The following is a 26,067-nucleotide window of genomic DNA, read 5'->3' on the forward strand; positions in this document are numbered from 1 at the left end:
CTGTGGGTCACTGACTCCTGGATGTGCAGTGGTCTCCTGGCTAGGATTGCTATGCTCCCCCTGCTTCCGGCGCCTTCAAGAAGTGTCTATTTTTCATTGATGTTTTGCCTCCTTGCACATCCCAGAGTAATAGCACAGTGCATTTTGGGTTTTGAAGTGTGGAAATAAGAAAAATGGTGTCGCTGATATCAAGGGTTCTTTCTGGTTTGAGCACATCTTTTCTCTTTTTTTCCATGTCTTTCTTTTTTTAGATGATCTGCTGAAATTAGTGATGTAGAGAGCGTGAAATGCTTCTCGTTAGGGCTGAATGAACTGGCAAACAGCCTTGCACAGAACTCGCTGAACTGTTTTGTCACTCATTTTCATAGCATAGTATGTTTTACCTCATCTCATATTCTGGGATGGGGCGATGGGGCAACCTGACTCCAGAATTCGAAACTGTAAGGCCGTAGCACTTTCTGAGGAGAAACTTATTGAGGGAAGGAGCTTCTGCTGGGTGTAGTGCTAGTTGAATTCATTGCTGCAGGCAACCAAACCATATGACTACAAGTATTTCAGCTGAAATGTTGAAATAATACCACACTTCATTGCCATTACTTGAAAAAAAATAACCACAATATTGTGGTTGTGCCATCATTAGCAAATATACAAGCCAAGACGCTGATCATTTCTCATTTTGCTCCTAAAACCTGCCAGCATCTATTACTGCATAGAAAAGCTTTCAGATTTCTCTAGCCCTACAGAAGAAACTGCACACTGCTATAGCCAGCACACAACTGGGTTGTAGCTAAAAGAGAAGAAACATTCTTAACCAAGGTGTAAGTCTCCTGTACCTACACCTCTCCTGAGTCTTACCAGGTGTCACCTTAGACCAAGATTTAGGCTTGTTTAAGACGTTTTTTTGTTCTTGTGTTTGAATCCGTTTGATAAATTAGCTGCTTGTGGAGGTCTTGTAAACAAGAATCTTACAGCTAATTTATGTCAGTGCAGACTGTAATCTAGCAAAACACGTCTCTGTGATACTTAAATCAGCTGAACTACTTTGTGCTTAACTGTATATATGCTCCTTATTGGATGGCCCAGATTGAGTTTTATATTGGATGTAGAGTGGAACTGGAACACAAGAGAAAATCTTGTGGTTTCTTTGTAAGTTACTATAGCAAAATGCTCTCACTGCACTATTAGTAAGAGAAAGCTACAGTACTGGCAGAGCCTCAGTAGAAGAAAATCCTGCTCAAAATAGAACACAGAACTGAGGGCATTAATTGGTAGTACATGACATGACATTGTCCTTATTCTTACCCTTTTTATATAAAAGAGATGTTGCAAATACAACATGCTACCTGAGCTGGTGTATGCAAAATCAAGCAGGGTTATTGATATTTTACTCCAATGTTTTAGTTCTTATATATTTCTTAGTTCTATATTTTTCATTCATTTGTGATTCAATCATGATTTATCCTTCCATGTCTATATACTGTGGCCCCATCAAAGTTCATAGTCAAAAGCTCATCAGCTCTAGTGAAGTTCAGATTTTATGATGCATGTTTTACAAATTATTCTTACTTGAAAATCAGAATTCTTCACACAGCAATTGTGGCATTTTATTCCCAGTCAGCATTTACTTTGTGCTGTCAAACTCTACGCTGTCTTCCTCTGTCTTCCTAACATCTTTTTGTAACGCCTTCATGTATTATGCAAATCTAAAGTTTATAAGGTGTGGATCATGAAGTTAAACACCGACTAGCGAACATAATAGACTTTGCAACGAATAAAGCTTATGTGAGCTGAAGTTATGTACACAGGGAGAATGACTAGTTTTCAGCTAGTTCCAGTTTCTTTATATTAACTAGAAAATGTGGCTATTTACCTCCCCCCTCTGGACAGATTCGGTAGTAGAACATAAGCAGTATTTCATTAAATAAAAAAGCATCTCTAAAATTTTTGATTTTTTTCCTTTCAAAATTGTTAATAGCTTTTGCATGCAGTACATTTAAATAACATTCTTCTCATTTTTTCTTTCTGTGTAAATATTGCTTCCTTAACTATGTGAACATTATTTGTATCTGGTTCAAGATTTTTGTGCTCTAGGATTAGATTCTGGTTCCAGAAAGGCATCAGTAATTACCCACTGTATTATCTTGCCCTGACAAGACAGAACAAAGAATTTGTATTCCCTGTAGCAATTTGGGCCACTTCCTGACCTTCGGGGTTTTCTTTTGCTTGATTGATTTGATTTGAGCTTTAAATGTTTTCATTTGCTATCTATAGTTCACAAAGAGAGAACTGATGAGCCAAAGGTTAGATTTAGTAACCATTTTAAGTATCAAAGTTCATGCATTGCTGAGAAGAGTATCAGTTTGGGAGGTGTCTCACGATAATGAACAGTCAGTTCAGTTATGTACTAAAAGACCCCAAATATCTCAGTAAACTGTGCTCTGCGGTTAAACCTAGTTTGAAGCTGTGGCTGTGTATTTAATGTCCTGCTTTAACAGAATGTTTATTTCAGACAAAGAAAGTAATTAAGTGTTAAATACCCCCATACACCATATCAATTCAGCTACTCTGTAATTAATTTAGTATACATAAACATGTTGGAGATTCACTAACCACATTTGTCTCCATTTCAATATAATACGACTTATCACAAATCTAACTGACAATTAAAGGAAATTACTAAGTCCTCAGAAACCTGTCAGAGATGCCTACAGTCCATATAACTCTTGTTATTTATTCTTTGCATCTTTTTATCCGGTACAGTTTATTCCTGGCGCAATGGTAGGTTGCTAAACTCCTTCATATCAGTGCTTTTGTATGGATTATAGACAACAACAGTCATAAAAAATGTCAGTTAGAACTTAATAATGTTTATAGTAATGTAAACTCATTAGTTCAGCTAAGGTCAAACTAGCAACTTATGAAGCACAAGCACTATATAGAGTTTGCTATCAGAAAGTTTAAAAGTGCCTCATAATGTCATAGTCCTCTCTTTAAATTTATACAGCAATTTAGTATTAGGACAAACAGCTGCAGCACCATCTTTTCTAGGTCCTTGTAGATTAAAGCTTTCTGTTATGTTTTGGTCAGAAGGCAATTGTTTAAAAAAGCCCTCTCCCTCTCTTTCTCTCTCTCTCTCTCTCTCTGAATATGTGACTTCACCTGATAAAATGTGCATTTTTGTCATTTTCTGAGACTGGGTATATTCTTTTCATTATTGTTTCAAACATAATTAAACAAGCTCTGTCCATGACATGGAAGACAAAGAAGCCTCACTGATCTTGGAAAAAATTTGCTTTCTTTTTATAACCTCACAACTGGAAAGTTATATATAGCTATATGGGTACTCAAACATCAGGAGAGAGCTCTATTTTATTTTGTCAATTACTGTAGATTGGAAAAAACTTTTTTCTTATTTTAGCCAAACTTGCATCCCTGTAATCTCAATATAGGATTTAAGATTTTGAGCTCAGATAGCATCAATAGCATTGTTCATTAAGTCCTGATATGCATGTTCTTAAATATTTCCAAATTCCAATTAATTAAAATTTTGCAGCCAAAATAGGAATATTAAAACTATGTATTTTTTTGAGTCTAGGTCTAAATGTGGAACCAAATTTTGCCTTCTTTATGATCTCTGTCATCTCTTTGTCCCTCAAGGTAGAGTCATAGTTAATAGTGGCAATCTAATTTCCAATAGAACAAGCCCAAGAATACATTCACATAAGCATCCTAGGAATTACTGTTTTCACAGCAATCTATCCCATTTTCCTGCCCCAAGACATGATTAACTTTGTCCAGGCCTAACCTCTTTTAGAGCTTCCAGTGATGGTGCCTCAGTGAACTCCTCAGTGCTTAGCTTTTCCTCTCAGTTATACGAATCTTCCTTCCTGCAATGGAAGGTAACATGTTGCTTCATCAGTGCATTGTATTGTGCCCATCTTTGCAACAGCCAGTGTGTAAATAAGGATATTTATCACACCACCACCCCTCTTCACTCAGGATGACTTAATTAATTGTTGACAAATTCTCTCTAGCATCTCATTTGAATCTCTCAAACATGAAATCTTTGTACTTTATACCTTTTCTACATCCGAGAGGGGAAAAAACGTAGTCTCTTCTCTGCAGCAACCTGTAGCATAGTAAGGATGCCCACCTCTCTCAGACTTCTACTTAAACTAACAAGCTGCTTCTCTCCAATCTTTTCAGATGTCAGGCTTTCTAGATTTGTGTTTGATTTCACTGCTTTAATCCAGACTTTACTTAGTGCACATCCTTCTTGAAATGTCTAAAATGGGACACAGAATTCCAGCTGGGGCTTTAGTGGTTCCGAACAAAGCAAGATTACCTCACGTGTCTTATGTCACCTCATGTGTATTTGGACATCCTGGCATGATGGTTCTTTAAGCAAAAGCACGGCACTATTGATGAGTGCTTAGCGTGGGATTCACTGTAACTCCCAAATAATTCTGTGGAATTGCTGTGTAACCAGTAGTTCACCCTGAATGTAAGCAGTTGATAATACAGTGCTGGGTTTGTCTTTACTCAGTTGCATCCTGGGGTTTATGTTGCTGTTTTTTGGTTTTAGAACGTGTCCCATTTCTCAAAACCACTCTGAACTCTCATCCTGTTCTACAGAGCAGGTGCAGATTTTCCAAGCTTTTGAGAAAGGAGAAAACAAAGCCCGCCTTGAATTCTTAAAAACTAAGTCATTAGAAAAACATATTGGAAGAAAACATATGAACTGCAAATTGCAAGAAAGATGACACCCATACTTTGCACTCAAGTAAAAAGTTACCTTTAATGATCAGTACTGTCTCTAAGAGACACATAAAACTTGTCAATGTTAAATAAATGAACCGCATTTCTGTAACCACAATGAAAACTGGACGGAACACTTAATGATTTTTCTTCAATCCTTTTAAAAGGAATTACGTAGTTATAAGAGTGCCAATCGCTCATCTTGAGTGCCATAAATGCAAGGTAAAAATGACCGTACCTGTAAAATCATGACTGAAATACAACTGCTTATACACTTTATTTTTAAAATAGGGTGTCATGAATAAGATGAAAATACCACCTTGCAAGTGTAACCTTGATTCTATGGCAAAGCATGACAGTAGAATTTGTAACGATTTATTAATGCTACACCTTGACCTAGTTATTTGGGGTACTTACTGTATGAGTATGTTAAGTTTCCTTTACTTGGGGCAGATCACTGAAGATCGCTCATTCTTTCAGAAACACGCAAAAATGGTTCAGGGGAACAGCACTTCAGAGCACCGGGGATGAAAAGAGTAGAAAGAAAGACTGCTCGAATAGTTAATTGGGAGCGGAGCTCGGATGTAGCTATGCTTTGGTGCCTGAAGGTCTCTCCGGGCCACGGGGCAGTCCTGCTCCGAGGCCGGCTGTGCGTGGGTAAGAAGCAGGGGCCGCAGGCAGGGAAGGCGGCGGGTGCTGCGCCCAGCAGTGCAAGCACAGCCAGCCCCGGGCGAAGGGGAGCCGAGGGGCCGGGCAGGGAGGGCTGAGGGGCCCCTCACAGACACAAGTAGCTGATACAGGGGCGCTTCGCCATCTCGCGCCGGGCCGGGCCAGGCTCTCCTGTTAGGAGTCTGTGAGCCCCCCGGAGCAGCGGGGCCAGCCCTTTCGATCCCCTCGGGCTCCGGGACGCACCGGCCAAAGGGTGACGGGACGACCCCCACAGCGCCCCTCACGGTACCGACGGGCGGGGTGACAGCGGCGGGAAGGGGGCGCCGGCGGGAGGAAGGGCAGGCAGCTTCACCGCCGTTACGGCGCAAACTCCCCCATCAGCGCATGCGCCGTAAAGGCGCCAGCCCTTTCTCGCCCACCTGCCTCCCTTCAGGGACCGATGGCGGCGAGTGGCGCGGAAACGGCCCAGCAACAAGTGAGCGGCGGCGGTGGCGGCGGCGGGGTGAGGGGGGCTGCGGAGCCAGCCTGTGGGCTCTTGGGCTGTCACGGTCACGCCGGGCCCGGCCGCGCCGCGGCGTCCTGGGGCAGGCAGTACGAGCGCCGCGTCGAACGCGGGGGCTTTAGGTGGCTTCTGGTGACCCCGGGCCTTTTGGGGAGCTCCGTGCCCAGCGCCATGGCCCTTCTGGCACCGATGGGTGACTGGCACTGAAGAGCCATTTCAGGTGTCTGATTTTTAGGTGGAAGGAGGCCGTCCGTTTTTTACGGGAATTTGCTGGATAAATTTATTCGTTCTTAGTAAGAACTGGTGCCAAGGCCTTGGGGTTTTTCTCCTGAGGGATGACCTAGCTAGGAGTGGTACTGGTTGGCAGCTCCAGGGATGCCTTGTAGCTGCTCCGTGCCACTTTACTCACCCTGTCACTGCTGAGAATTTCAAGGTTATCCGTAGAATTGCAAAAGCTGGTGTGTGTATGGAAGAACTGAGCAAACTTTACTTATGCTGTGAATCAACCAGATCCCCAATATTTATGGCCTTCTGGTTTACTGAGTCTTGTCACCTTTCTATATAAGGTGTAGAAGAGCAAGACTTAAAGCCGTGATTGGCACACAAGGTTGTTGCCTTTGCTGGGGTTGATTTATTTTTGCATAATATTTTTTCTAGGTTGATGAAATTGAAGCCCTTTCATCCATATATGGTGAAGACTGGTGTGTTGTTGATGAAAATGAAAAAATCTATTGCATTAAGATTAATGATTCTCTGGATCAACCAAAATGGACCCTCTGTCTGCAGGTATGGTGGTGTTAAGAAGTTTGGCACAGATTTTGCAGTTGGGTTGATGCAGGCAAAATCTTGTGCCCACATGAAACCCTTCTAAATAGGCTTTGTTATCTACTCAGGTGGATTAAGGAGCTTTTGGTTTGGACCCTGTGATAGACGTTTCAGTGGTTGTTCCTGTAACTCATTGATGTGCTTGTGACATTTTCAGTAGTTATATATCCTAATTCTATACCTGACAAAAATTAATTTCAGTGTTATTCTCCAAAGACTAATTTTAAAAGTATTTTTTACATTGACTTTGTGTAGGACACCTCAGTGAATCTGCTGCAATTGCTTCTAGATTTACTTCCTGGAAAGTGTGGAGAAGCTCAAATCAACGTAACAGAGTAATTTGCGACTTTACAGAACTGAAAACAATAAGTTTACTTATTGGAAGAAACACTGAAGTGTCCACTTGTGGAAGTGCACTGCCACTTAAATAAGTCCAGTAACCATGTATGCAGCTTATTTCAAATTTCGTCTGCGCTTTATTTTGCATGACACTTCATCCACAAAAATTGCACCATGAAATATAGTATTTGTATGCATTACCATTATTGGAATCCTAAATAAAGATATTCAGATTTTCTTGCCATTCTGTAACAATATAGCCAACTATTTTCTTCATTTGTAACACTGATTGTGGTCTCAGTGCTTGACATGAGTAAAGCTCAACTAGCATAAAGGAGTAGTCCAGTGAATACTTATCCTGAATGTCTTTCAGGTGATTTTGCCGCCAGGATATCCAACTGCAGAGCCACCTATTTATCAACTAAAGTAGGTGGAAGTTTTCTTTCAAACATTTGTACTTCTTTTCTGAGTTACCACTGTTAATTGTTTACAGTGAAAGTTGAAGTTCAAGTTGACTCCTTGAATTAAACTATACTGGTGATGGGGGATGTTTCCAGCAAGAATATTCTATTCTTTCTCCCAAGTTAGTCTCATGGAGCTCTCAGTGGCAGTTTGCTCTCTTCCCTCAGCTGTAACTCTTGCAGCATTATTTTGTGGCAAGGCAGAAGTTAGACAGTGGAGCTATTGTGGCTGCTGCCTGTTGTGTTGGACAGCAATGTCTCGTTGCTTCCTTGGGGGTACCCTTCTTGTCTGGATCCTTGTTTCAAATTGTAAGGCATGATTTTCATCTGAGCGCTGACTCTTGTTGGGATGGACCCATGGATGTGCCGCCTTCCTGTTTTCCTTCCCAGCTCTCCCCTTGTCTCCTGACACGTAAACGAGATGGGAATAGAGATGTGTAAGCCAGATCTCTGATTTCGGTCATAGAGGGACTGGCAGGGCATGACACACGGCATATCTAATGAATTTTGCTCAGTAGTGTCGACAAGGCAATACAAAATACTGCTGGTAAACTTGAGGCAAAATTTGTGGTCTAACATGAGACCAGGAGGATACAGGTACAGAACTGAAGGGTCATGCTAGGTGGTGCTGAAGGAGTTGGAAAGGGAAGCTAATAATACGTAAAGTGACTCTGGAGTGACACTGGCCTACCATGAAAAACAATTCTGAACAGCTTTCTTACCTGAGGTAAGAAAAGGCAGCCCAAGTTAGGAGTCTTGAAGGAGAACTGGGTGATTGTGTTTTTACCAAGATGTCTACAATTGGAATCTTGTTAAGTGGGAATGATTGACAATGATTTATTTTCAGGGTGTTTATTACACTTATTTTAAAATGAATGTTGAGATGTTGGAATTGGCATACGGGCACAATTTTTATTTTATTTCTTTTCATTCTAGTGCCCCGTGGCTTCGAGGACAAGATTATGTGGAACTAGCAAATAGCTTGGAAGAAATATATGTGTAAGTTAGAGGCTGTGGAATATAATAAAAGGAGGCAATATATTTTCAGGTTCATGTCCTACTCAGTGTATGCTTTTGAAGTACCTGCATGAACCAGTAGTTGTGAAGTGATCTCTGCAATAGCCATAAACCAGCAAGTTCCTTTTATAAATCTAAGAGGTAAAGAGGCCATGTATTTACTAAGCATTTTGCAAGAACAAATTGTGTTAAACTCTGACAAATTTCTTTGATATTGTTTAGACCTGGTGTTCTATAAGGATAGAAGTCTGCATTTTGACTCTCTTTAGAATCTATGAGATTGTTTACGAACTGGTGCTATGAAGTATGAGATTTCTGCATCTATTCTGCATTTGAATGTTAAACCGCAGGATGTGAAAATATTTGTTTGTGTTGTCTTAGAGTGTAAGTGGCAAAACAGTTTTTCTGAAAAGATAGCTAAGGGATAAGTTGGTTTTAAAACAAATAAAACACATGTAGAATCTATTAACTAGAATCTGTAACATAGCGGGCTGTTTACTATCACAGTGTGCAGCTAACAACAACGCATAATGAATGCATGAGAATAAACAGAACATTTAGAAATACTCAAATTATGTGTTTTTTAATTACTGTGAAATTAGGGTAGTAAATGTAGTAATTTTGTATGGTTTATTTAATATTTTAGATCCCAAAGTTAATATAAACTAAATGAAATGAAAATACGTCTCAAGGAAACACAGTCATGCCCAAAATACTGAAATCTGAACATCTTCCATAAGAGATGTTTTTTTAATGCAATAAAATAAGGAAGAGAGCACTTGGCTTGCATGAGGGGTTTTTATGTAATTACTCGGTTACTTTGATTAACTGGGTTTCTCATCCAATTAAGCAACAGATAACTTAAGCAAGTAAAATTGAATTTGAAGTGTTAAAAATACACAAGGATTTTAAGTGAAAAGTTCTGTGGGATCATATTAAGCACAGTTGTTCAGTGGAGCAAAAAGGACAGAGATTGCCTTTAACTCTGTCCAGATTCATAGGATTTGCTGCAGTTTCTACCGGAGGCAGAGCTGCTGTAGGTGGCTCTTCAAATGTCCTGAGCACCTGGCGCGAGTTGCCACATGAGGACTATGAGGAGAAATAGCATGTTTGTGAAGCACTTCTTTTAGTCTTTTTTTGTTCTTTCTGTCTGTTTGTCTGTCTTTCCCCCTGCAGTCTTGTGGGCTGTTAAATTGTGCTAGTTAGATCAGTCCCTTGCAGCTCCATTCTGTCTATATCAGTTGCTGTGCAGAGCCCTCTCTGGTCTCCTCTCATTTTTGTTTGTTCAGCAGGAAACAAATGTGTTTGTACTTTTGGCCATATATGTCACTTTAGACTGTTTAAAAACCCTCTGGAGTAATCAGTGATGTGCACAGTTTCTGTGAAAGCCCTTTATCTATCCAATGTTGAAATAGTTGACAGGTAAACAGAGGTACTCTGCATCATTTATAATGTGTGTTTTACCAGGTTTCAAGACCCTAGTGATCTAAAGTGCTTAGTTCTGCAATCTAAAACAATATGAACTATACTGTCTGTCACTGTCTTCTCAAGGAGGTGGAAAAAGCAGATAATTAGAGATCATAAATTTGTTTTGGGAGACCCAAAGTTCTCAGAAGTTAAAAATGTAGCAAATATTTGGATTTTTTTTTCCTTCAGGTATTCTTCTGGTAAGACTTATTCAATACAAAGCTTTGTTTCATGACTTAGGCATAAGTGACAAGAAAAATTGCAACGTAGAAAGGTAACTTGTGTGACTGAATGTAATTTGTGAATAGGCAGAAGCTGAAATTGGGTTATAGCTGAAGAAATGGCTATTTACTTGTGCACTCATTGTCTAATTCCTGTCATTCCATCATTAAAACAAGTATAGTTCTTCGTGCATTAAAGTAGCACTTCTGTATGATAAGAAACAGCATGAAATCAGGGCATTGAATTGTTCTGGAGGCTGTCCAGATTCTGAAGACAGATCTACAATGTTATGAGTTCCTTATTTTTCTTTGAATATTTTTCTTATATATATTTGTTTGATTTCTGGTTGCAGTCAGGAATAGTGCTGTACACGTTAAGCCAAGTAAGAGTTTAAAATGTAATCCCATCACTGATGTGTACTTATGTGGTGCCCCAGATGGTGGCAGTAAAAATAAAATTAATGAGATGTCATGAGTTACCTACAGCTCTAAATCTTTAGTTTTGTTTTGAGACAAACGTGTACAGTTCATAAACATATTAAAATATCATTACAAAGGCAACTTTCAGGACACAAATTTCAGTTCTAAATATATTTTGGGTTGTTTGGGTTCTGCTGCATATTAAGGCAGCATTTCTTAACTGAATATGCACATAAAAAACCTGTTCATCCCATTCTCCCCCATACCTTAACAGACGCCTATGCCCCCGACTATGGACTCCCAGACCTAAATCCTTACCTCCCTGTCCTATAGGACTGTTTGTTACCCAAACTGTAGCATGTAAGTCCAGTGCCCCACTGTGCCTACTGCCGCTGACCTACAATGACAGTCCACCAAGGTCAACCTCTGCTGTGTGTGCATTGGCTGCTTGAGGGGGAAGAGAACTGGTGCTGTTCCAAGGAAGGGCCTCCCCCCCCAGACATGAAGGGAAAGAGTGCCCTACAGCCACAGAGCATCTGAGGGAGCTCACCACTGGCAGTACGGTACTTCTTGTAGAGAAAACTGGTCCAGAGCAAGCTCTAAGGCTAGACATATACTGGCTTAGTATTATTTTGAAAATACTGAGGACCGTCCAACTTACTCTTCTCACAGTTGCTTTCCTTCCTCGAGTGGCCAGAAAGTTTCTGTCAGTTGCCTGTTTTCCTCCAGCATTGGTGCTTTGAATATTAACAAGCAAACAAAAAAAAAAAAGCAAGCCACAAAGAGTGTATATGATGATGCAGATATCACGTCTCACACAGTGAACTAGAGAACTACTGTGACAGAACTTTCCACAAGCCTATCTAAGCTCTTTGTCTCACTAGATTATAATGTTCTATTTCTGCATGTCTAAAATCTGTATGTTATTTGGTGTCCTTTCCAAGTGAAATCCACAAAAATTATTCTTCATTCACTGTGAGTTTTAACTTCCAGGCAGAACCTTGGTGAAAGTATACTTTATTTATGGGTGGAGAAGATCCGAGAAGTTCTGATAGAAAAGGCACAGTCATCAGATCCAGGTATTTCAGAACATACACAGGTTTTTCAGTTTACTTTTTGTTCAGCTGCAAAGTAACATTTCGTTACAAGGTAAAGCTTTATGTTCAGTTTTTTGTTGGACCTAAATAACAGAAAACAACAGCCTCTAGTGTCGTTGTTTTTTTTAAACATGCTTATTGTCTTACAGTGATAGCTTCCCTTTTTAAAAAACGGGGAAAAAAAAGGAAGGAGCTGGCCTCAGAGAACTAGAACAAGGTCCTCAGTTCTCTCAGGAATTAAATTACTTGCATGAAAGCAGAGTGCTGCACACAGGTACATTATGCATTGTCCTCTGTTCTGTAATGGAATCATTCATATCAGTAATTAATTTCTGGTGTTGAGTGCACTCTTGGAGGATTGGAATTAGCCTCAAGAGAAGATAAACTTCAGTGGAATATGCAGACGAATGACCAAGTATTCCATCTTAATTGCATTTTACTATATTGGGATGGGAAGTACATCATCACTAGAGTTGCAGTGATTCTTCTGCTGTTACTCTTATGGTGATAGATTTTGTGTAAGTTCAGAGTTTTTATTTCAAAAAGTGGTTTTTTTTGGTGCATTAAAATGCTAAACTGCTATGAAATGCATGAGTGACATGCGTGCATGCACTTGTCGCAAAAGGGAATAGAGCTATTTTTCTATGTCATGGATGTTAGCTTAGTCCTGTGAGGAGTAAAAGACTGAAGAGGAAGAAAAACTTGTATTTTCAGTGCTTCTTCATAATAAGGTCTAGTTTTAGTTTTTCAATACACTGCATATTCTGTTGCTACAGCACAGACATTTAAAAATAATTTTTCATCAACATGGCTAAGGAGTGGATACTGAGAAGTGAAAATTTTTCTGACAGTATTGAAAGTTTGTTGGGTATTTCGACAGCAACCTTATGACTTCTACTTAATACATATAATGTTTTTCCTATGCCATTGGAACATACTCTATCACCCTTCCACTTTTTTATTGAAAATACCTATGTTATAAAACTGCATCATCACCACATCATAAGCCCTCTAAATAGGAAATTAGATTGTGATATATTAACTTGTCTGTATGGAGGATTCCCCCTAAATCCAGGTGTCAGAGCACTAACTGTGTGTGATATTTACACTTTTGCTATTGACTATTATTTTTTGTATGTCCTGTGCATGACGGAAGACAGGATTTTTGGAATCCCAGAGCCCTTGAAACATGTCCAGAGAGATGTTTGGAAGTAATGATTTATAACCTCATGAAGTAGCATTGAAAAACAGCTTTATGTTTTTTCCCCAAATAACCAATAAATGGCTGGAGTTCTTGTGAAATATCAGATCATTTCAGTCTCTAAACTCAGATTAAATTAATGGTCATGTTGTAAACGTTTAATGGAAATGGTAAACTTCATTGTTCTTTCCTTCTTAGAAATACTGTTGATTAGTATTGAAACAGAAGATATTGTGCAAGGATCCCACAGCATAAGTATTGTGTTCCTAATTCTAAGCGAGAATTGCTGGACTAAGAATTTCTGGGTTTTGTTTTAATTAATGTTCCTACTCTGTATTTCATAATTCTTAATGGCAAACTGGTTTGAACTTAAAAGCCAGAGATTTTTGAGAAAAAGAATTTGAAATTTCATCTTACTTGTCTCACAAAAAATGAGTAATAAATTCTACTACTTGTATCTTAATAGAACCAGATATTAAGAAAACCAGTGAAGAAGTTGTTGAAGATGATGGAGGTGATTTTCTCCTAGACTATCAGCCCATTCAGGAAGATCCAATTAAAATGTTAAATTATGTTACATCTGAAAGTCAAGAAGGTAAAAAATATGTCCTTATTAATTCTGATGAAATAATTTAGGAGAGGCCTTAAGATTCTGGTTTTCTATTCGACTTTTGAGTAAAATGAATAACATTATAATAAGGATAATAACAATCGTAAAAAAACCCAACATATTTTTGGTGGTTCCATACGTTATCTTGTATACTTAACTTTAACAAATCCCTTTTTTTAAAGTTGAGACATTCTTTACTTATGTAGCCATCTACATTGTTTCAGTACCCTTAAAAGAAAACAAACACTTCCTTGTTTGTGATCAGTAGATGAAGAACTGCCATCCATACATCATGGAAACCCAATCACAGATCGAAGGAGTACTTTCCAGGCACATCTGGCTCCTGTGGTGACACCCAGACAAGTTAGTAGAAATCCATTCTACTCTTTTTGTCTGCACTTTGAGGTTGACAAAGTATTACTGAAATACTTGGGATTAGCCGAAAATGTCTGTCTTTGTATCTTTGTGTGCTAATGTTGTCTGAGTAGTCGTCAGTTTCTTGCTTTCACTATCACCTAAGTAACTGTAAATATCAACTCTGCAGTGCTTCCTACTATTCTTTACCATTAAATGCATTAGAGGTAAGAGAATAGGAACATCGAAATTTGACTTTTGGGTGTTGGCAGGTTTATCGTATGACATTTGGAAGCTACCGAGTCTGCCATGTGTTACTTGGAAAATGAAGTAAAATGAGTTTATAAATGTTTTCCCTCCTTCAGAAAGGAGACCTACTGAAAAAAAAACCCCACTTGGATAATGCATGAGTAAATCTTTATCTAGACCTAAGTGAGAGGGGTGAGCACACTTCTAGAGTTGTATTTGCCTACAACTAGAAAACAATGTCTGCACCAGTTTGTCTCTTACTGAAATCAGTGGTAAATGGAGACCTAGAGAGAGTGCTAGAAAAGGGCAGCTACATTTTGGTTCCGATCATGCTTTCCCTCTTCCAGAAGTTTAATGCAAGGTAAAGAAAGTGTCCATGTGTTTAATATTACTGGTTTGTTTGGGGTTTTTTTTTTTAGCTTCTGTGGAATTTGTCCAGTTGCTTCTCGCACCAGAATTAACTTTCAGAATCAACAACATTGTATGAAAATACGCCTTCCTGTGTTTGCTGTGAGTCAGTCACTCATAACTTTGTTTGTTGCACCTCTCTGATTTCTCTATGCGGTCTGGATTTTTATAGACTCTATCATATTTTATAGACCTTAGTTTCCTGTTTTCCAGGCTGAAGACCCCTAGTCTATTTTGGCGCTTTGTAGATGTAAGCTGTTCTGTATATGTAATGTATGCTCTAACCTCTTTAAAATACAGAGTAGAACTATAGACAGCACTGAAGATGCAGTCACTCCAAGGATTTAGAGAGTGGTGTGAAGAGTTTTTCTGTTTTCCATGTTTTTTTTCCTAGTAATACCTTTCAGTTTACTTTTTTGACCTCTACTGAGCACTGAGTGGTGTTTTCATAGAAATGTATGTTATAACCCCAAGATCTCTTTCTGTGAAGGCTAATAACTAGTTTGGAGTTATTTTGTATGTCACTTTGCATCTATTAACATCAATCTCCTTTGATGATCCCTGTTTAGTGTGGAAACTACTGATCTACTCATCTTTTCTCATCATTAACTGAGAGTTAAACCCTGAGAAGATTTCCTTCTTCCCTTTTGTCCAATTTGAGCTTTTATTTTAAGAATTTTTGGTAAGGGATCTTGTCAAATGCTCTTTGTAATTCGAAGTAAGCTAGATCAACTTCATGCTCAGTGACTGAAAGAATGTTGACAGATTGACAGACTTCTGAGGCATATTTCTCTATACGAAAGCTGTCTGTGGGTTTTTTACTTCACCTCCATTAGTTTGCCTAGTATGGATGTAAGACTTGTTGGTCTTTAATTCCCTACATCCTTCTTGGAGTACTTTTGAGATGTTTGTATCGCATCAGTCACCTTCTGCTGCAGAAAGAGTTTTAACTGGTAGGCTAGATATCTGAGCTATAGTTCAACAGCTTCATGCTCCAATTCCCTTTAAACTTTTAAATAAATATGATATAGTTTTGCTGATTTGTTTCTATTCATTTTACCAGCTTGCTCAACCTTATTCTGTGGTTAGGCTCACCCTTGCCTGACCTTTCAAGTTCATAAATACTGTACATTCATTTAGGTTGTTGTGCTACAGCTGTATCTTCTTTAAGTGATTCTTTTATGTATATTATATCTATATATTGTATTTATCTGCTGGCAGTACAGGTCCCCGGTAACCTTCAGCTTATGTTTTTTTCAGAAAAAAATTATTACATTTACACCATCAAAAATGTGCTGTGCTTTTCACATCTATCTTGCCATCTTATCTTACTTTTCTCTATCTGGATACAACTTGAGCCTTTTTGAACACACTCTAAGCTTTTTTGAGCTGTTCTTTTTTACTGCTTGCAAAGTGAGAGTAATTTTGTTCATTAGGTTAATGTGGAATAACTCAGTGTTTTAAAATACTCAGTACATTACCATTTTCATTAAAGTAGCACTGTACTTCAGGGGCTTTCTTAGCTGTGCTCAGTCACTATGAACTGTGAGTCCCTATGAACTGTGTTGCTTTAGAAAGGGAAGAAATTAGAATAATTGGCTTCATGTCCTTTACTCTTGCTCTTTGATCATGATTTATGAGTAAGATTGTTCCTACTTATGAGGAAGTCTGTACCCACAGGTACCCAGGTTTCCAAAAGGGCAGGTCTGTGTCAAGAAATAGTACTCACTTAAAGCAGGTTAGTAATTTTTCTTTTGCATGCAAAGATATTGTTAATTTCTTCTTTTATGACTTTTTCTTAAAGACAACTTATAATGAGTAAACCTAGGAATTTCCAGTCAAGACCTATTGGTATGTGGTTTGTATAAAGATAGAGCAATTCCCCAACTGTCAAATCCATCTTGTTTCACAGAGTCTTGCTGTACAGTGTGAGGTGATTGGTCTTCAGGCTGCAGGGAAGCTTTACTGTGGTTGGACTCATTTTTCTGAAAGGAAGCCAAAAGAGGGGATCGATCTGCTTGAGGGTAGGAAGGCTCTGCAGAAGGATCTGGACAGGCTGGACTGATGGGCCAAGGTCAACTGTGTTAGGTTTAACAAGGCCAAGTGTTGGGTCCTGCACTTTGGTCACAGCAACCCCATGCAATGCTACAGGCTTGGGGAAGAGTGGCTGGAGAGCTGCCTGGAGGAAAAGGACCTGGGGGTGCTGGTTGACAGCCGGCTGAACATGAGCCAGCAGTGTGCTCAGGCGGCCAAGAAGGCCAACAGCATCCTGGCTTGTATCAGGAATAGTGTGGCCAGCAGGAATAGGGAAGTGATCGTGCCCCTGTACTCGGCACTGGTGAGGCCGCACCTTGACTACTGTGTTCAGTTTTGGGCCCCTCAGTACAAGAAAGACATCGAGGTGCTGGAGCATGTCCAGAGAAGGGCAACGAAGCTGGTGAAGGGTCTGGAGAACAAGTCTTATGAGGAGAGGTTGAAGGAACTGGGGTGGTTTAGTCTGGAGAAGAGGAGGCTGAGGGGAGACCTTATCGCTGTCTACGTCTGCCTGAAAGGAGGTAGTAGTGAGGTGGGTGTTGGTCTCTTCTCCCAAGTAACAAGTGATAGGATGAGAGGAAATGGCCTCAAGTTGCATCAGGTGAGGTTTAGATTGGATATTAGGAAAATGAAAGAGTGGTCAGGCATCAGAACAGGCTGCCCAGAGAGGTGGTGGAGTCACCATCCCTGGAGGTGTTCAAAAAAACATGTAGATGTGGCACTTCAGGGCGTGGTTAAGGAGGCCTGGGGGTGTTGGGTTGACGGTTGGACTTGATGATCTTAGACCTTAATGATTCTATGATTAATGTGTGCCCATAATACTTTAGTGGCATGATCTATATGCTGCAATGATATTCATCTATATTTTAAGATAGTACATAGATTGCTGTGTAAATACCTTTACTGAGTATTTTTAACAGTGGAACTTAACTTGTAACGTAGTTTTCAGTGATAGCCAGACTAATACTGTGGTTCATATGTGGCAGAATATGTTACCATAAACCTTATGAGGCAAAGAAAGTGGTAGGCCTATTTCAGGTAGCAGGCTATATTTGGTACCATTGTTTTTCCTTGTCTCGAATTGACTTATTCTAGCACTTAAAATGTATGGGGTTCTCCCACTTGATATTGATTTCATAAGGTGAGACTAAGAACTGATCTTCTTGCATCTTCTGTGAGCAGGTGCATCATTGACATGAAAAGAATTACATCCCTTAATTCCCTAAGGCAGGAATAATAGAGAGGGGAACAGGAGGAAAAAAAGGCTTAGGAGCTATAACAGGGAAAAGGATAAACTATTGCTTAGCTGTAAGATGTCTGTATTGGGTGTTCATTGCTAATACAGATACATAATGAATCTTTAAGATGTGTTTTTAGGAGCCTGGTAGCTGACAAAAAACTAATGTCAAAGGTGGTGATCATTTCATATGCTGTACTCTAAGTCCATATATTGAAATGTATTAATGAAAGTGTATTAAGTAATGTAAGTTGTCTTTCTTCAGTATTCCCCTTCAGGGGAAAAGAATGGAGAAAACAGGTGTCTGAAGCGTTAATAATAGTAGTTTTTTCATTGAGGTATCTTATATTTGAGGTGATTTTTGTAAGTTGAATTTCTTCCAGAAGAATTGGAAATAGCACAGTATAGCTAAGGCATATTAGATATGTATATTGATTACTCCTTAGAGACATTTTTCTTTGGAGTTGAAGGCAATTTACTTGCCAAGCACGCCTTCTCAACTTTAGTAATGTTTTGCTCAAAGTAATATTAGTTTTGTATTATGTACTAAAACAACATCTTGATCAAAGCTTTCCTTTTTGCTAGGCCGAATTGGAAAGCATTGAACAATTGATAGCTTGTTTAGTTAGAAACAGAAGATGAACTGATATTGATAAATGTTTTGAATTTGGTACTTCTTAAGAGCAGAGAGATGGAAATGGTGGGAATATCTCTTCTGTGAAATACTGACACTTTCAGACCCATATTAGAATTTTTTAGTTATTCTTTCTGTGAAATGGAAACTCTGAAGAAGGTATGTTTGAGGAAAAAGGAAAAACTTGAAATGTAGTAGAGCTTTCTAAAAATCACGTTTTGTGAAATAGGTAAAAGCAGTGTGTAATGGGAAAATGTATGTCAAGTTGTGTTATATTCCAGCTTAATGTTATAGTTTTAAAAAGTAAGGAGGTGTAATTGATAGTTAATACCAGTTAGAAATGTTTTCTAGATCTTACTGTCTCTTGTTTATTAAAGCTATTTTATGCTTCTACATATCCATCAATAACATGAATGTACACAATGTACAAATTCAAGGAACAGCTGTTTTCAGTGTCCCAGAAAACTGATGTGAAATTAGCATGAAGATACTGAGAAGCTGCTTCTTGAGTTATCACACTGAATATTTAATTCATTTTATGTCAAAGTGTAAAACTTTTTCATTATAGTATTAAGATGTTTGTTTAGCAGTGATATTGAGATGGTGTATATGAAATCCCCATTGTAAAAGGAAGCTTATTTCTGTTTCTTTAAAGGTAAAGAGAGTTCTTGAAAAATTGTATGAGAATAAGAAAATTGCAAGTGCTACCCACAACATATATGCATACAGGTGAGAGGTGAATAGTGGTGGGGTTTTGGTTTTTTTTTGTTTGGGGTTTTTTTTCATTCTTTCACGAATGAGTGCAAGACATGAGAAAAGTAAAATCCATCAAAGAACTTCCTTGCTATTAAATATTTATGGGAGTAGGTTTCTTATTTGTATGGTAAAGTTTTTAGGCTTCATTATGAGTTTGAGAAAGTAGAAAGTAGAACATATAGTAGGAAATAAGATAGTAAAGCGGCATTATAAATAAAAAAGACTAAAAGTGGATTTGAACATGTTTTGTTATCCTTTGTGTAGTATGTGTGAGCATAGAAATGCCACATCATCCTGATGTGTTTTACTTGGGCAGAGTAACTCTCCACCCCACCCCCCCCCCCCCCCACTATTTCAAAATAGCTGAAAATTTTTCCTTGAAATAAGAGCTGAAACAGAAAGCCTGATGCAGACATCTGGCTTATGAAATTACAGCTGAAATACGAGAAACCTTGGAAAATCAGAAACAGGTAAAAATGAGTTTGGCAGTGGTCTGCTTCTGGCAACTTTTGTGACTGTAGCTTATGTGAAATTAATTGGTCTCAGTCCATGTAGTGATGTAGGTTTTCTGAGCAATGTAAGTGACAGTAAAAGGAGCCCCTTTCATTACTGGAGGAACCATTCATCTGAAAATGCGTGTACAGACACTGATCCATTCATGCACGTCCTGGCGTGATCCTAATGAAACATGAAACGAGAGCAAGTGAAAGCTTACTCTACCAAAAAGTCTACCTAAGTAAAAGGTTTCTGTAAAGAGAGGATTTCTATAGTTGCTGATGATGATCTGGCTTCTTTCACTCATACTGTCTAAATACACTTCAAAAAAGCAATAAGAACGTACTTACTGCTTCATATTTGTCACCTAGTACCACAAGCCTCTTTGTCAGTGTGTCACCTGTGTATTAGCTAAGTTTGGAAGTTACGAAATCAATTGATAACGAACAGTAGACCTCTGAGCATTACTTCTGGAAAATGAGACCTTTACATGAAACAATACCCCCCAGAGTTTCCTGGGGTGCCCCCTGAGGAAAGAGATGGCATGGAGATTTCAGTAATGGTTTCATGATCCTGCTGCTGAAACATAGACCTAACTAACTATTCATAATATTTTTGTCTGAGTTCTTCCAGCTTGTGGGTGTGTACCATAATTTGAATCTGTATCTGATAGAGTTGATTTCAGCTAGGTGTAATTATTAGGTTAAAAACTGAAGGATTTTTCTTATTAGGGAATTTGTACTGGTAATGAGTCTGGAGGTAACCTGAAGTAGCTAAAGTCTATGTAAAAACTTCTCAAAGCTTGTTCTACTGTACAGATGTTTGTGGTTTACCCTAAGCCTCATCCTGTTTTCAAGTAAATGTCCTTAGTAGAGAAGTAGAATTGATACAAGTGTGTATGGTATGAAAGATCCCTGAAACTTCATTAATCATGTCAAAATGTTAGTTGATTGACACTTTTTCAATCTATTTTATGTTAATTTTTTCTTTTTTTTACCGTTTTTTTTCTTTTTAAGAATATACTGTGAAGATAAGCAGACATTCTTACAGGATTGTGAAGATGATGGAGAGACAGCAGCAGGTGGACGTCTTCTTCATCTTATGCAGGTTATAGAAAATAGTATTTAAATTCTGGAAGTCTTGAACAGATTTTAAAAATCACTACGATGTAAATAAACTTGTGGAACATTATTTTAATTCTTTCACTGCTTTTAGCCAAATAGATGATTACTTTCTTAAAGGTGTAACAGACTGTTGCATGCATGTACTAAATTGGGATTTCCAGGTCTTGGATCACAGAAACAAGTAGTTTTTCATAGGTGGTAGTAATATTTTGAGCAGTTTAAAAGAGAAATAAGTTTGTATTCCTCTGCTTACTATGTGGTGTAAGATATGTAGAAAATGAAGACTGGAAGAAGCTGATTGACAGAATGTAACAGCTGACCTATACACAGCCTTTCATTCCGTTTCCTCAAATATGCATAATGAAAAAACCACTTGTATTTGAACTTGCAGAGTACAGCTTCAAATGCAAAAGGTGGTGGGAGTGAAGGAGTTATTGTCGTGATCATTTAATCTGTTTCTTTGGGCTGTTTCAGTTCTGGGTCCTTAGCCCTCATACATGCATTGTAGTTTTCAAGTGTTGAAATAATACTACCTCGGCAAAGTTGCTACTAAACGTGAATTGAGATTGATAAATTTTGATTCACTGGCATGATGTAAGCCCTTGTAAAACCATAAATAAGATATTATAACTACAGGGGACAGGTGGTTACATCTTATGGAGTGCCTCATGTCACTTAGCTGTAGTAATTAGCACATTAATTACCGTTTTTAGTTTTGATTTTTAGATTGATGTCCCCTTCACAGCAAGGGTTTTCCCTACCCATCCTTCCCTTGCTTGCATGTTGTGTTGCTTACTGTGTTATACTCTTATTCCTGGACACTGTTTTAAAGCTTTTTAAAATGATTATTAATATTTCAAAGCTTGCTTTTTTTTCCTGAAAAAATAGAATTGATGGAAATATTTTGACATTTTTAATTTAGAACTTTATGAAACTTCCTAAGTAACTCAAACATGACTTGGGAAGGAAAACTTATTTTATGTAATATATGCAAGTATATGTGGTAAGTGTGGAAACATTATTGTAATAAAAATAATGAAAGAAACAACTTTGCTGTTACTGTACCTCAATTTGTTCTGAGCTTATCAGCTTTTTTTCTCAGCATGTTAACGTATAGTTTTGAAAGTCGTCAGACTTACAGTGTCTAGGCACTTAACATCCCCTAAAAATCCGGTTTAGAAAGTGACATGAAGTTTCCCCTTTCAAATGTGAATGTGTCTAAATCATATGGATCATCTCTCTCCATCTGTAGTCCTAGTTACTGGGTGTATTTTTGTTTTGGAAGAGTACTGCTGTAGGGATCAGAAAAGTGCAATTTTCACTCATAGGACAAGATTAAAACAGTTTGCAGGCTGATTTCTAGATGGTCATAGGTCTTGTAGTTTTTCTGTTATAAGCACTTAAGAGATATGGGCATGAAAATTAAGTGGTTTAATACACTAATTGTTGCTGTACTTACAGTTCTTCTTTTGCAACAGAAATCTTATCTCATTTCAGATAAACCTAGCACTTCAGTCAAGATAGCACTTTCCGGTTACAAGAAACTGAATTTTAGGTTAATTTTTTTGAACTTAGTTAAAAAATTTCCCAACTACGTTTGGCATCCTGTTTACTGTGAACAGTTGCTATACATAGACTTTATGGCCAGTGTGTTAATGTAGAGTAGGAAATGCCTGTCACAAAACCTGCCCTGATCCTTCTTTCTTTTTTTTTGTTTGTTTGTACTTACCCTTTTTCATTTTAAAATTCTAAGAATACTTCTGTTTTCACAAGCAATGATAGAATCTTCTAATAGTATTGTTCAAATTAGTCAAATACATATATTTTTCTCCTTAATGGAGATGACGAGTGGTTGTTGACATGCTTTATTGATATATCTTCAGGGATTTCTCACCTCCACCAAACCACCCTGATGCCTTGTAGACCACAGTGTTTTTGCTCAGTCTTGTGCAAATAAAGCTGTGTTTGCTCTATCTGGCTCCAAGCCATCTGTATGCATTAGTGTAGTATTGCGCAGGACTTGAGAGAAAGCTGTTTTGTAAGTGAAGACCTTCCACAGATATTTCAGGTGCCTTAGTTTGAGGGACAAATTCAGGATCGTGGTCACTAATCACGCAAGACTAATTCAAGCAAAATTGCTAATTGGTGATTGTCACTACACGTTTCCATGCAGTAATGTCAGTCTTACGTTTTGACAAGATGTGTGTTTCTCTCTGATACTTAGTATTTGGCATGCCCTGTGTTACTAGTGTTTGCTGCTGATGGGGAGATCTTGGGCACAGAATTGCTGTAAGGCAGAATAAATGGTAGTTTTCAAGTCTAGTCCAGTCACGTTTAGATTTTGTGAAAAGTAAAGCTGCTGAAGGCCTTCCATGCTTCTTGCCTTTAATTGCAGTAAAAGAAGTTATCACTTCCGCTTAACACTCTACTTGATTTTGTTATTTACAGTCTTAAAAAAAAGCTATATAAAGCTTGTTTAATTCCTTTCAATCCTAATTGCTAATACGATTATTTCGTGTTGTGTGAACTTTATATATGCCTTTTTGAATTCAGAAAGCAACTGCTTGGTTATAAGGGACTAAGACTCAAGCCTGGAAAATGCAGAGGTTTTATGTACTATCCAGGTGCTGTTGCTAAGTCCTGCACATGGCAACAGTGCTAGCTTATGGCCTTTTAGGTATCCATACATACGCCTGATCCCCTGGCTGTTATTAGCTTCATCCAACAAAACTTCCAAAAATGTGGATAGTGACAGATGTTCTCCGGTAATAATAATTCATCATAGCAAAGAATAGTAAATGTAACTCAGTAATTTTCCCTTTAAGTTATGCCTGAAGCCTTTGACACATGAATGAGCAACCGTAATGCACATGAGGTGGCTCTGTGCACCTTTCTGAGGGATATATTGACTCATTTTACTTTGAGTTTACCTTTGGGTAGCAGCGTGGAGAGGGAAACTTAACCACAGCTGCTGACTCGTCGTTATTTGTAACCCGCTGATAACAACATGTGTGTGAGCAAACCTGACTATAAGTTCTCCTTAAAAATGCAAGACAGTAGACTTTTTCTATGTGTAAAATAGGTGTCAACTGTAAAACTAGTTCAAGCAAAAAGTAACAATTTCTATTTCTTTTTGCCTTTTTTTATAAAACAGATTTTGAATGTCCACAATGTGTTAGTTGTGGTATCCCGCTGGTACGGAGGTATTCTCTTAGGACCAGATCGTTTCAAACATATAAACAATTGTGCAAGAAATGTACTTGTGGAATACAACTATGTACATTCAGTGGTAAGTTTCTGCCACTTTGAATGAAGGTATTGTATGTGAACTTGTGTAAATTGTCACTGTTTGATGAAGCCAGAAGAAAAGTAATACTACCTGTGTCATTCTCTGGTTGTTTTGATGCACTGATAGGGCGCATAGGATCAGTGCAAAGACTCCCAAAGAACTTCCAGAGAAGTTAGTGATCTGGATTGTAAGTGTGAGGTGTGCAATAGAAGGGTGACAGCTGTTGAGGAGGTTGGTCCAGAACACAAATTTGAGGGTTAGGGGAGGATGGGAAGGGGAAATACCTCTTTCTGTGTGGTCAGAAAACTGGAAGCTGCTGTTTCTCACGCTTAGCTGTGCCGCCAGTTCTAGTGTGTGGCAGACTCAGCTTGGGAATCACTGTGACTAGAAGGCGTTTTAAAGATTGAAAGCTTTATTAGACCCAAAGAATTTTTCAGAATTACGGAAGGTAGACAGCATTTAAAAAGAATCTAGACTAGAAGAATTCAAACAAAGTAACATTAACTGTTACAGAAAAGATTAAGGGAAAATGTTTCAAGGCAGCTTAAATAACTCGGGAGACAAAGTTCCAAATGTCTTTAAATGGCATTGTACTTCTTAAGGGACTTAGGTCATTTAATGATCTAATATTCTTGGTTTTCAACATTTCTTCCTGCTCAGAACAGCCTATTAGATATGTCTATGTAGATTATAGTATGTGGTTGCTAATAATAATAAGTTTAAGACAGTAGGAAATAATTGCTAATGGATACTTGAAAAAGTAAGCAACTGTCAGTTTTCCTTTTTGTATGAAATATCTAAGATTGCTGTGGCTGAGAGCTGAGCATTCTTCCCCATTCCTGCCACTGGACTTCTCACTTATTTGCTTTTTGCATTTTGGAGGTGGTTGTGTATATTTATTGATTTACCTTCTTGGCAGTTTCTCAATGTTCTCTTATTTGAAAGCATTGCTCATAAAAGAAAATGAAACTAACAAGGCTTTTAAGCATTAACCCTCAAGAGAAGGTTTAGTACCAAAAATGACTTATTTTTGTTATTTTTAACAACTTAAATCAGACTATTGTGTTTTAACAAATGTATTTTGTTACCAGTGTCCATCAGAAAAATAACAGATGGAACTTCATGTCCCAGGTTCTGTGAGATATAGTGGCAGATTCCCTCACCATTTTGGGGAGTGCTAGTGATGAATGCCTACTGAAGAAAAATCTTCTTTTTCAGAATGGGCAGTGAGAGCAAGCTGTACATTAGAGTGTTGATCCAGCAAGACTGGCAAAATTTTGTTTTTCCCAGTGTAGGTTTGTTTCACTTAGGGAAGCGGTTTTAATGTACTGGTGTACAATATATCTCTTGATAAGGCCACATTCACACTAGAAGCAGTTTTGCAGTATAGTGTAGATTTATTCCTATACTGGTAACCTCTTCCTTGAGTGGAAATGGCTTGGATCATTTTTACATCATATACTTCTGTTGACATAGCTATGTCTATAATTTTATCATTGCTGAAGGCAGAAGTTTCTAAATAGCAAGATGAGCAGACAAATTGATGAAACCGAGTGGTTAATATCATACAACTAAACTTTCATAAATATGAACACTGATTATATTAAAAATAGTTCTCATGGGTGGCCTTGAGAGAATGCTCACAGTACGTAAGAATGTTGATTAAATTTTGAAATGCTTGTTTTTCATTTCAGGAAGAATCATCTAAACAAGCAGGAAAGAGCAAAAAGATAAGGAAGGACAACAAGAAATGAACAGAACACTAATTTATTTTTTAAAACTATAAAAGATTGTTTTGCACATATTTATACAAAGAAAACGTGGACACTGTTGCCTTATCCAATACAACAGGCATTTTGTATTCAAAAGAGAATTCAGTAAAGCTATAGATATATTTTCA

At 38.1% G+C, this 26,067-nt stretch overlaps 1 protein-coding gene across 2 annotated transcripts; it reads left to right on the forward strand.

Moving 5' to 3' along the window:
* Positions 1-5,812: 5,812 nt before the first annotated feature.
* IMPACT (impact RWD domain protein) lies at positions 5,813-26,067 on the forward strand. 2 transcript variants are annotated; one of them, XM_075084881.1, is made up of 11 exons: positions 5,813-5,902; positions 6,587-6,715; positions 7,467-7,519; positions 8,491-8,553; positions 11,673-11,758; positions 13,444-13,572; positions 13,856-13,950; positions 19,159-19,232; positions 20,771-20,861; positions 24,033-24,167; positions 25,862-26,067. In XM_075084881.1, the coding sequence occupies exons 1-11, from the start codon at positions 5,867-5,869 to the stop codon at positions 25,919-25,921; spliced, it is 951 nt and encodes a 316-aa protein (XP_074940982.1). In that variant the 5' UTR covers positions 5,813-5,866; the 3' UTR covers positions 25,922-26,067. The 2 variants fall into 2 exon arrangements, with proteins under 2 accessions (XP_074940982.1, XP_074940981.1); XM_075084880.1 differs by having other exon boundaries at positions 5,814-5,902; positions 13,853-13,950.

This window comes from Phalacrocorax aristotelis, chromosome 2 (assembly GCF_949628215.1).
Source record: "Phalacrocorax aristotelis chromosome 2, bGulAri2.1, whole genome shotgun sequence".
NCBI lineage: Eukaryota > Metazoa > Chordata > Aves > Suliformes > Phalacrocoracidae > Phalacrocorax > Phalacrocorax aristotelis.

What these genes read in the sequence shown, in the direction of transcription:
- IMPACT (XM_075084880.1), top strand. Translation starts at nt 5,867, where the DNA reads ATGGCGGCGAGTGGCGCGGAAACGGCCCAGCAACAA. An exon ending in AATGGACCCTCTGTCTGCAG is followed by an intron (nt 6,716 to 7,466) that starts GTATGGTGGTGT and finishes AATGTCTTTCAG; the next exon opens with GTGATTTTGCCGCCAGGATA. An exon ending in CTGTGGTGACACCCAGACAA is followed by an intron (nt 13,951 to 19,158) that starts GTTAGTAGAAAT and finishes GTTTCTTTAAAG; the next exon opens with GTAAAGAGAGTTCTTGAAAA.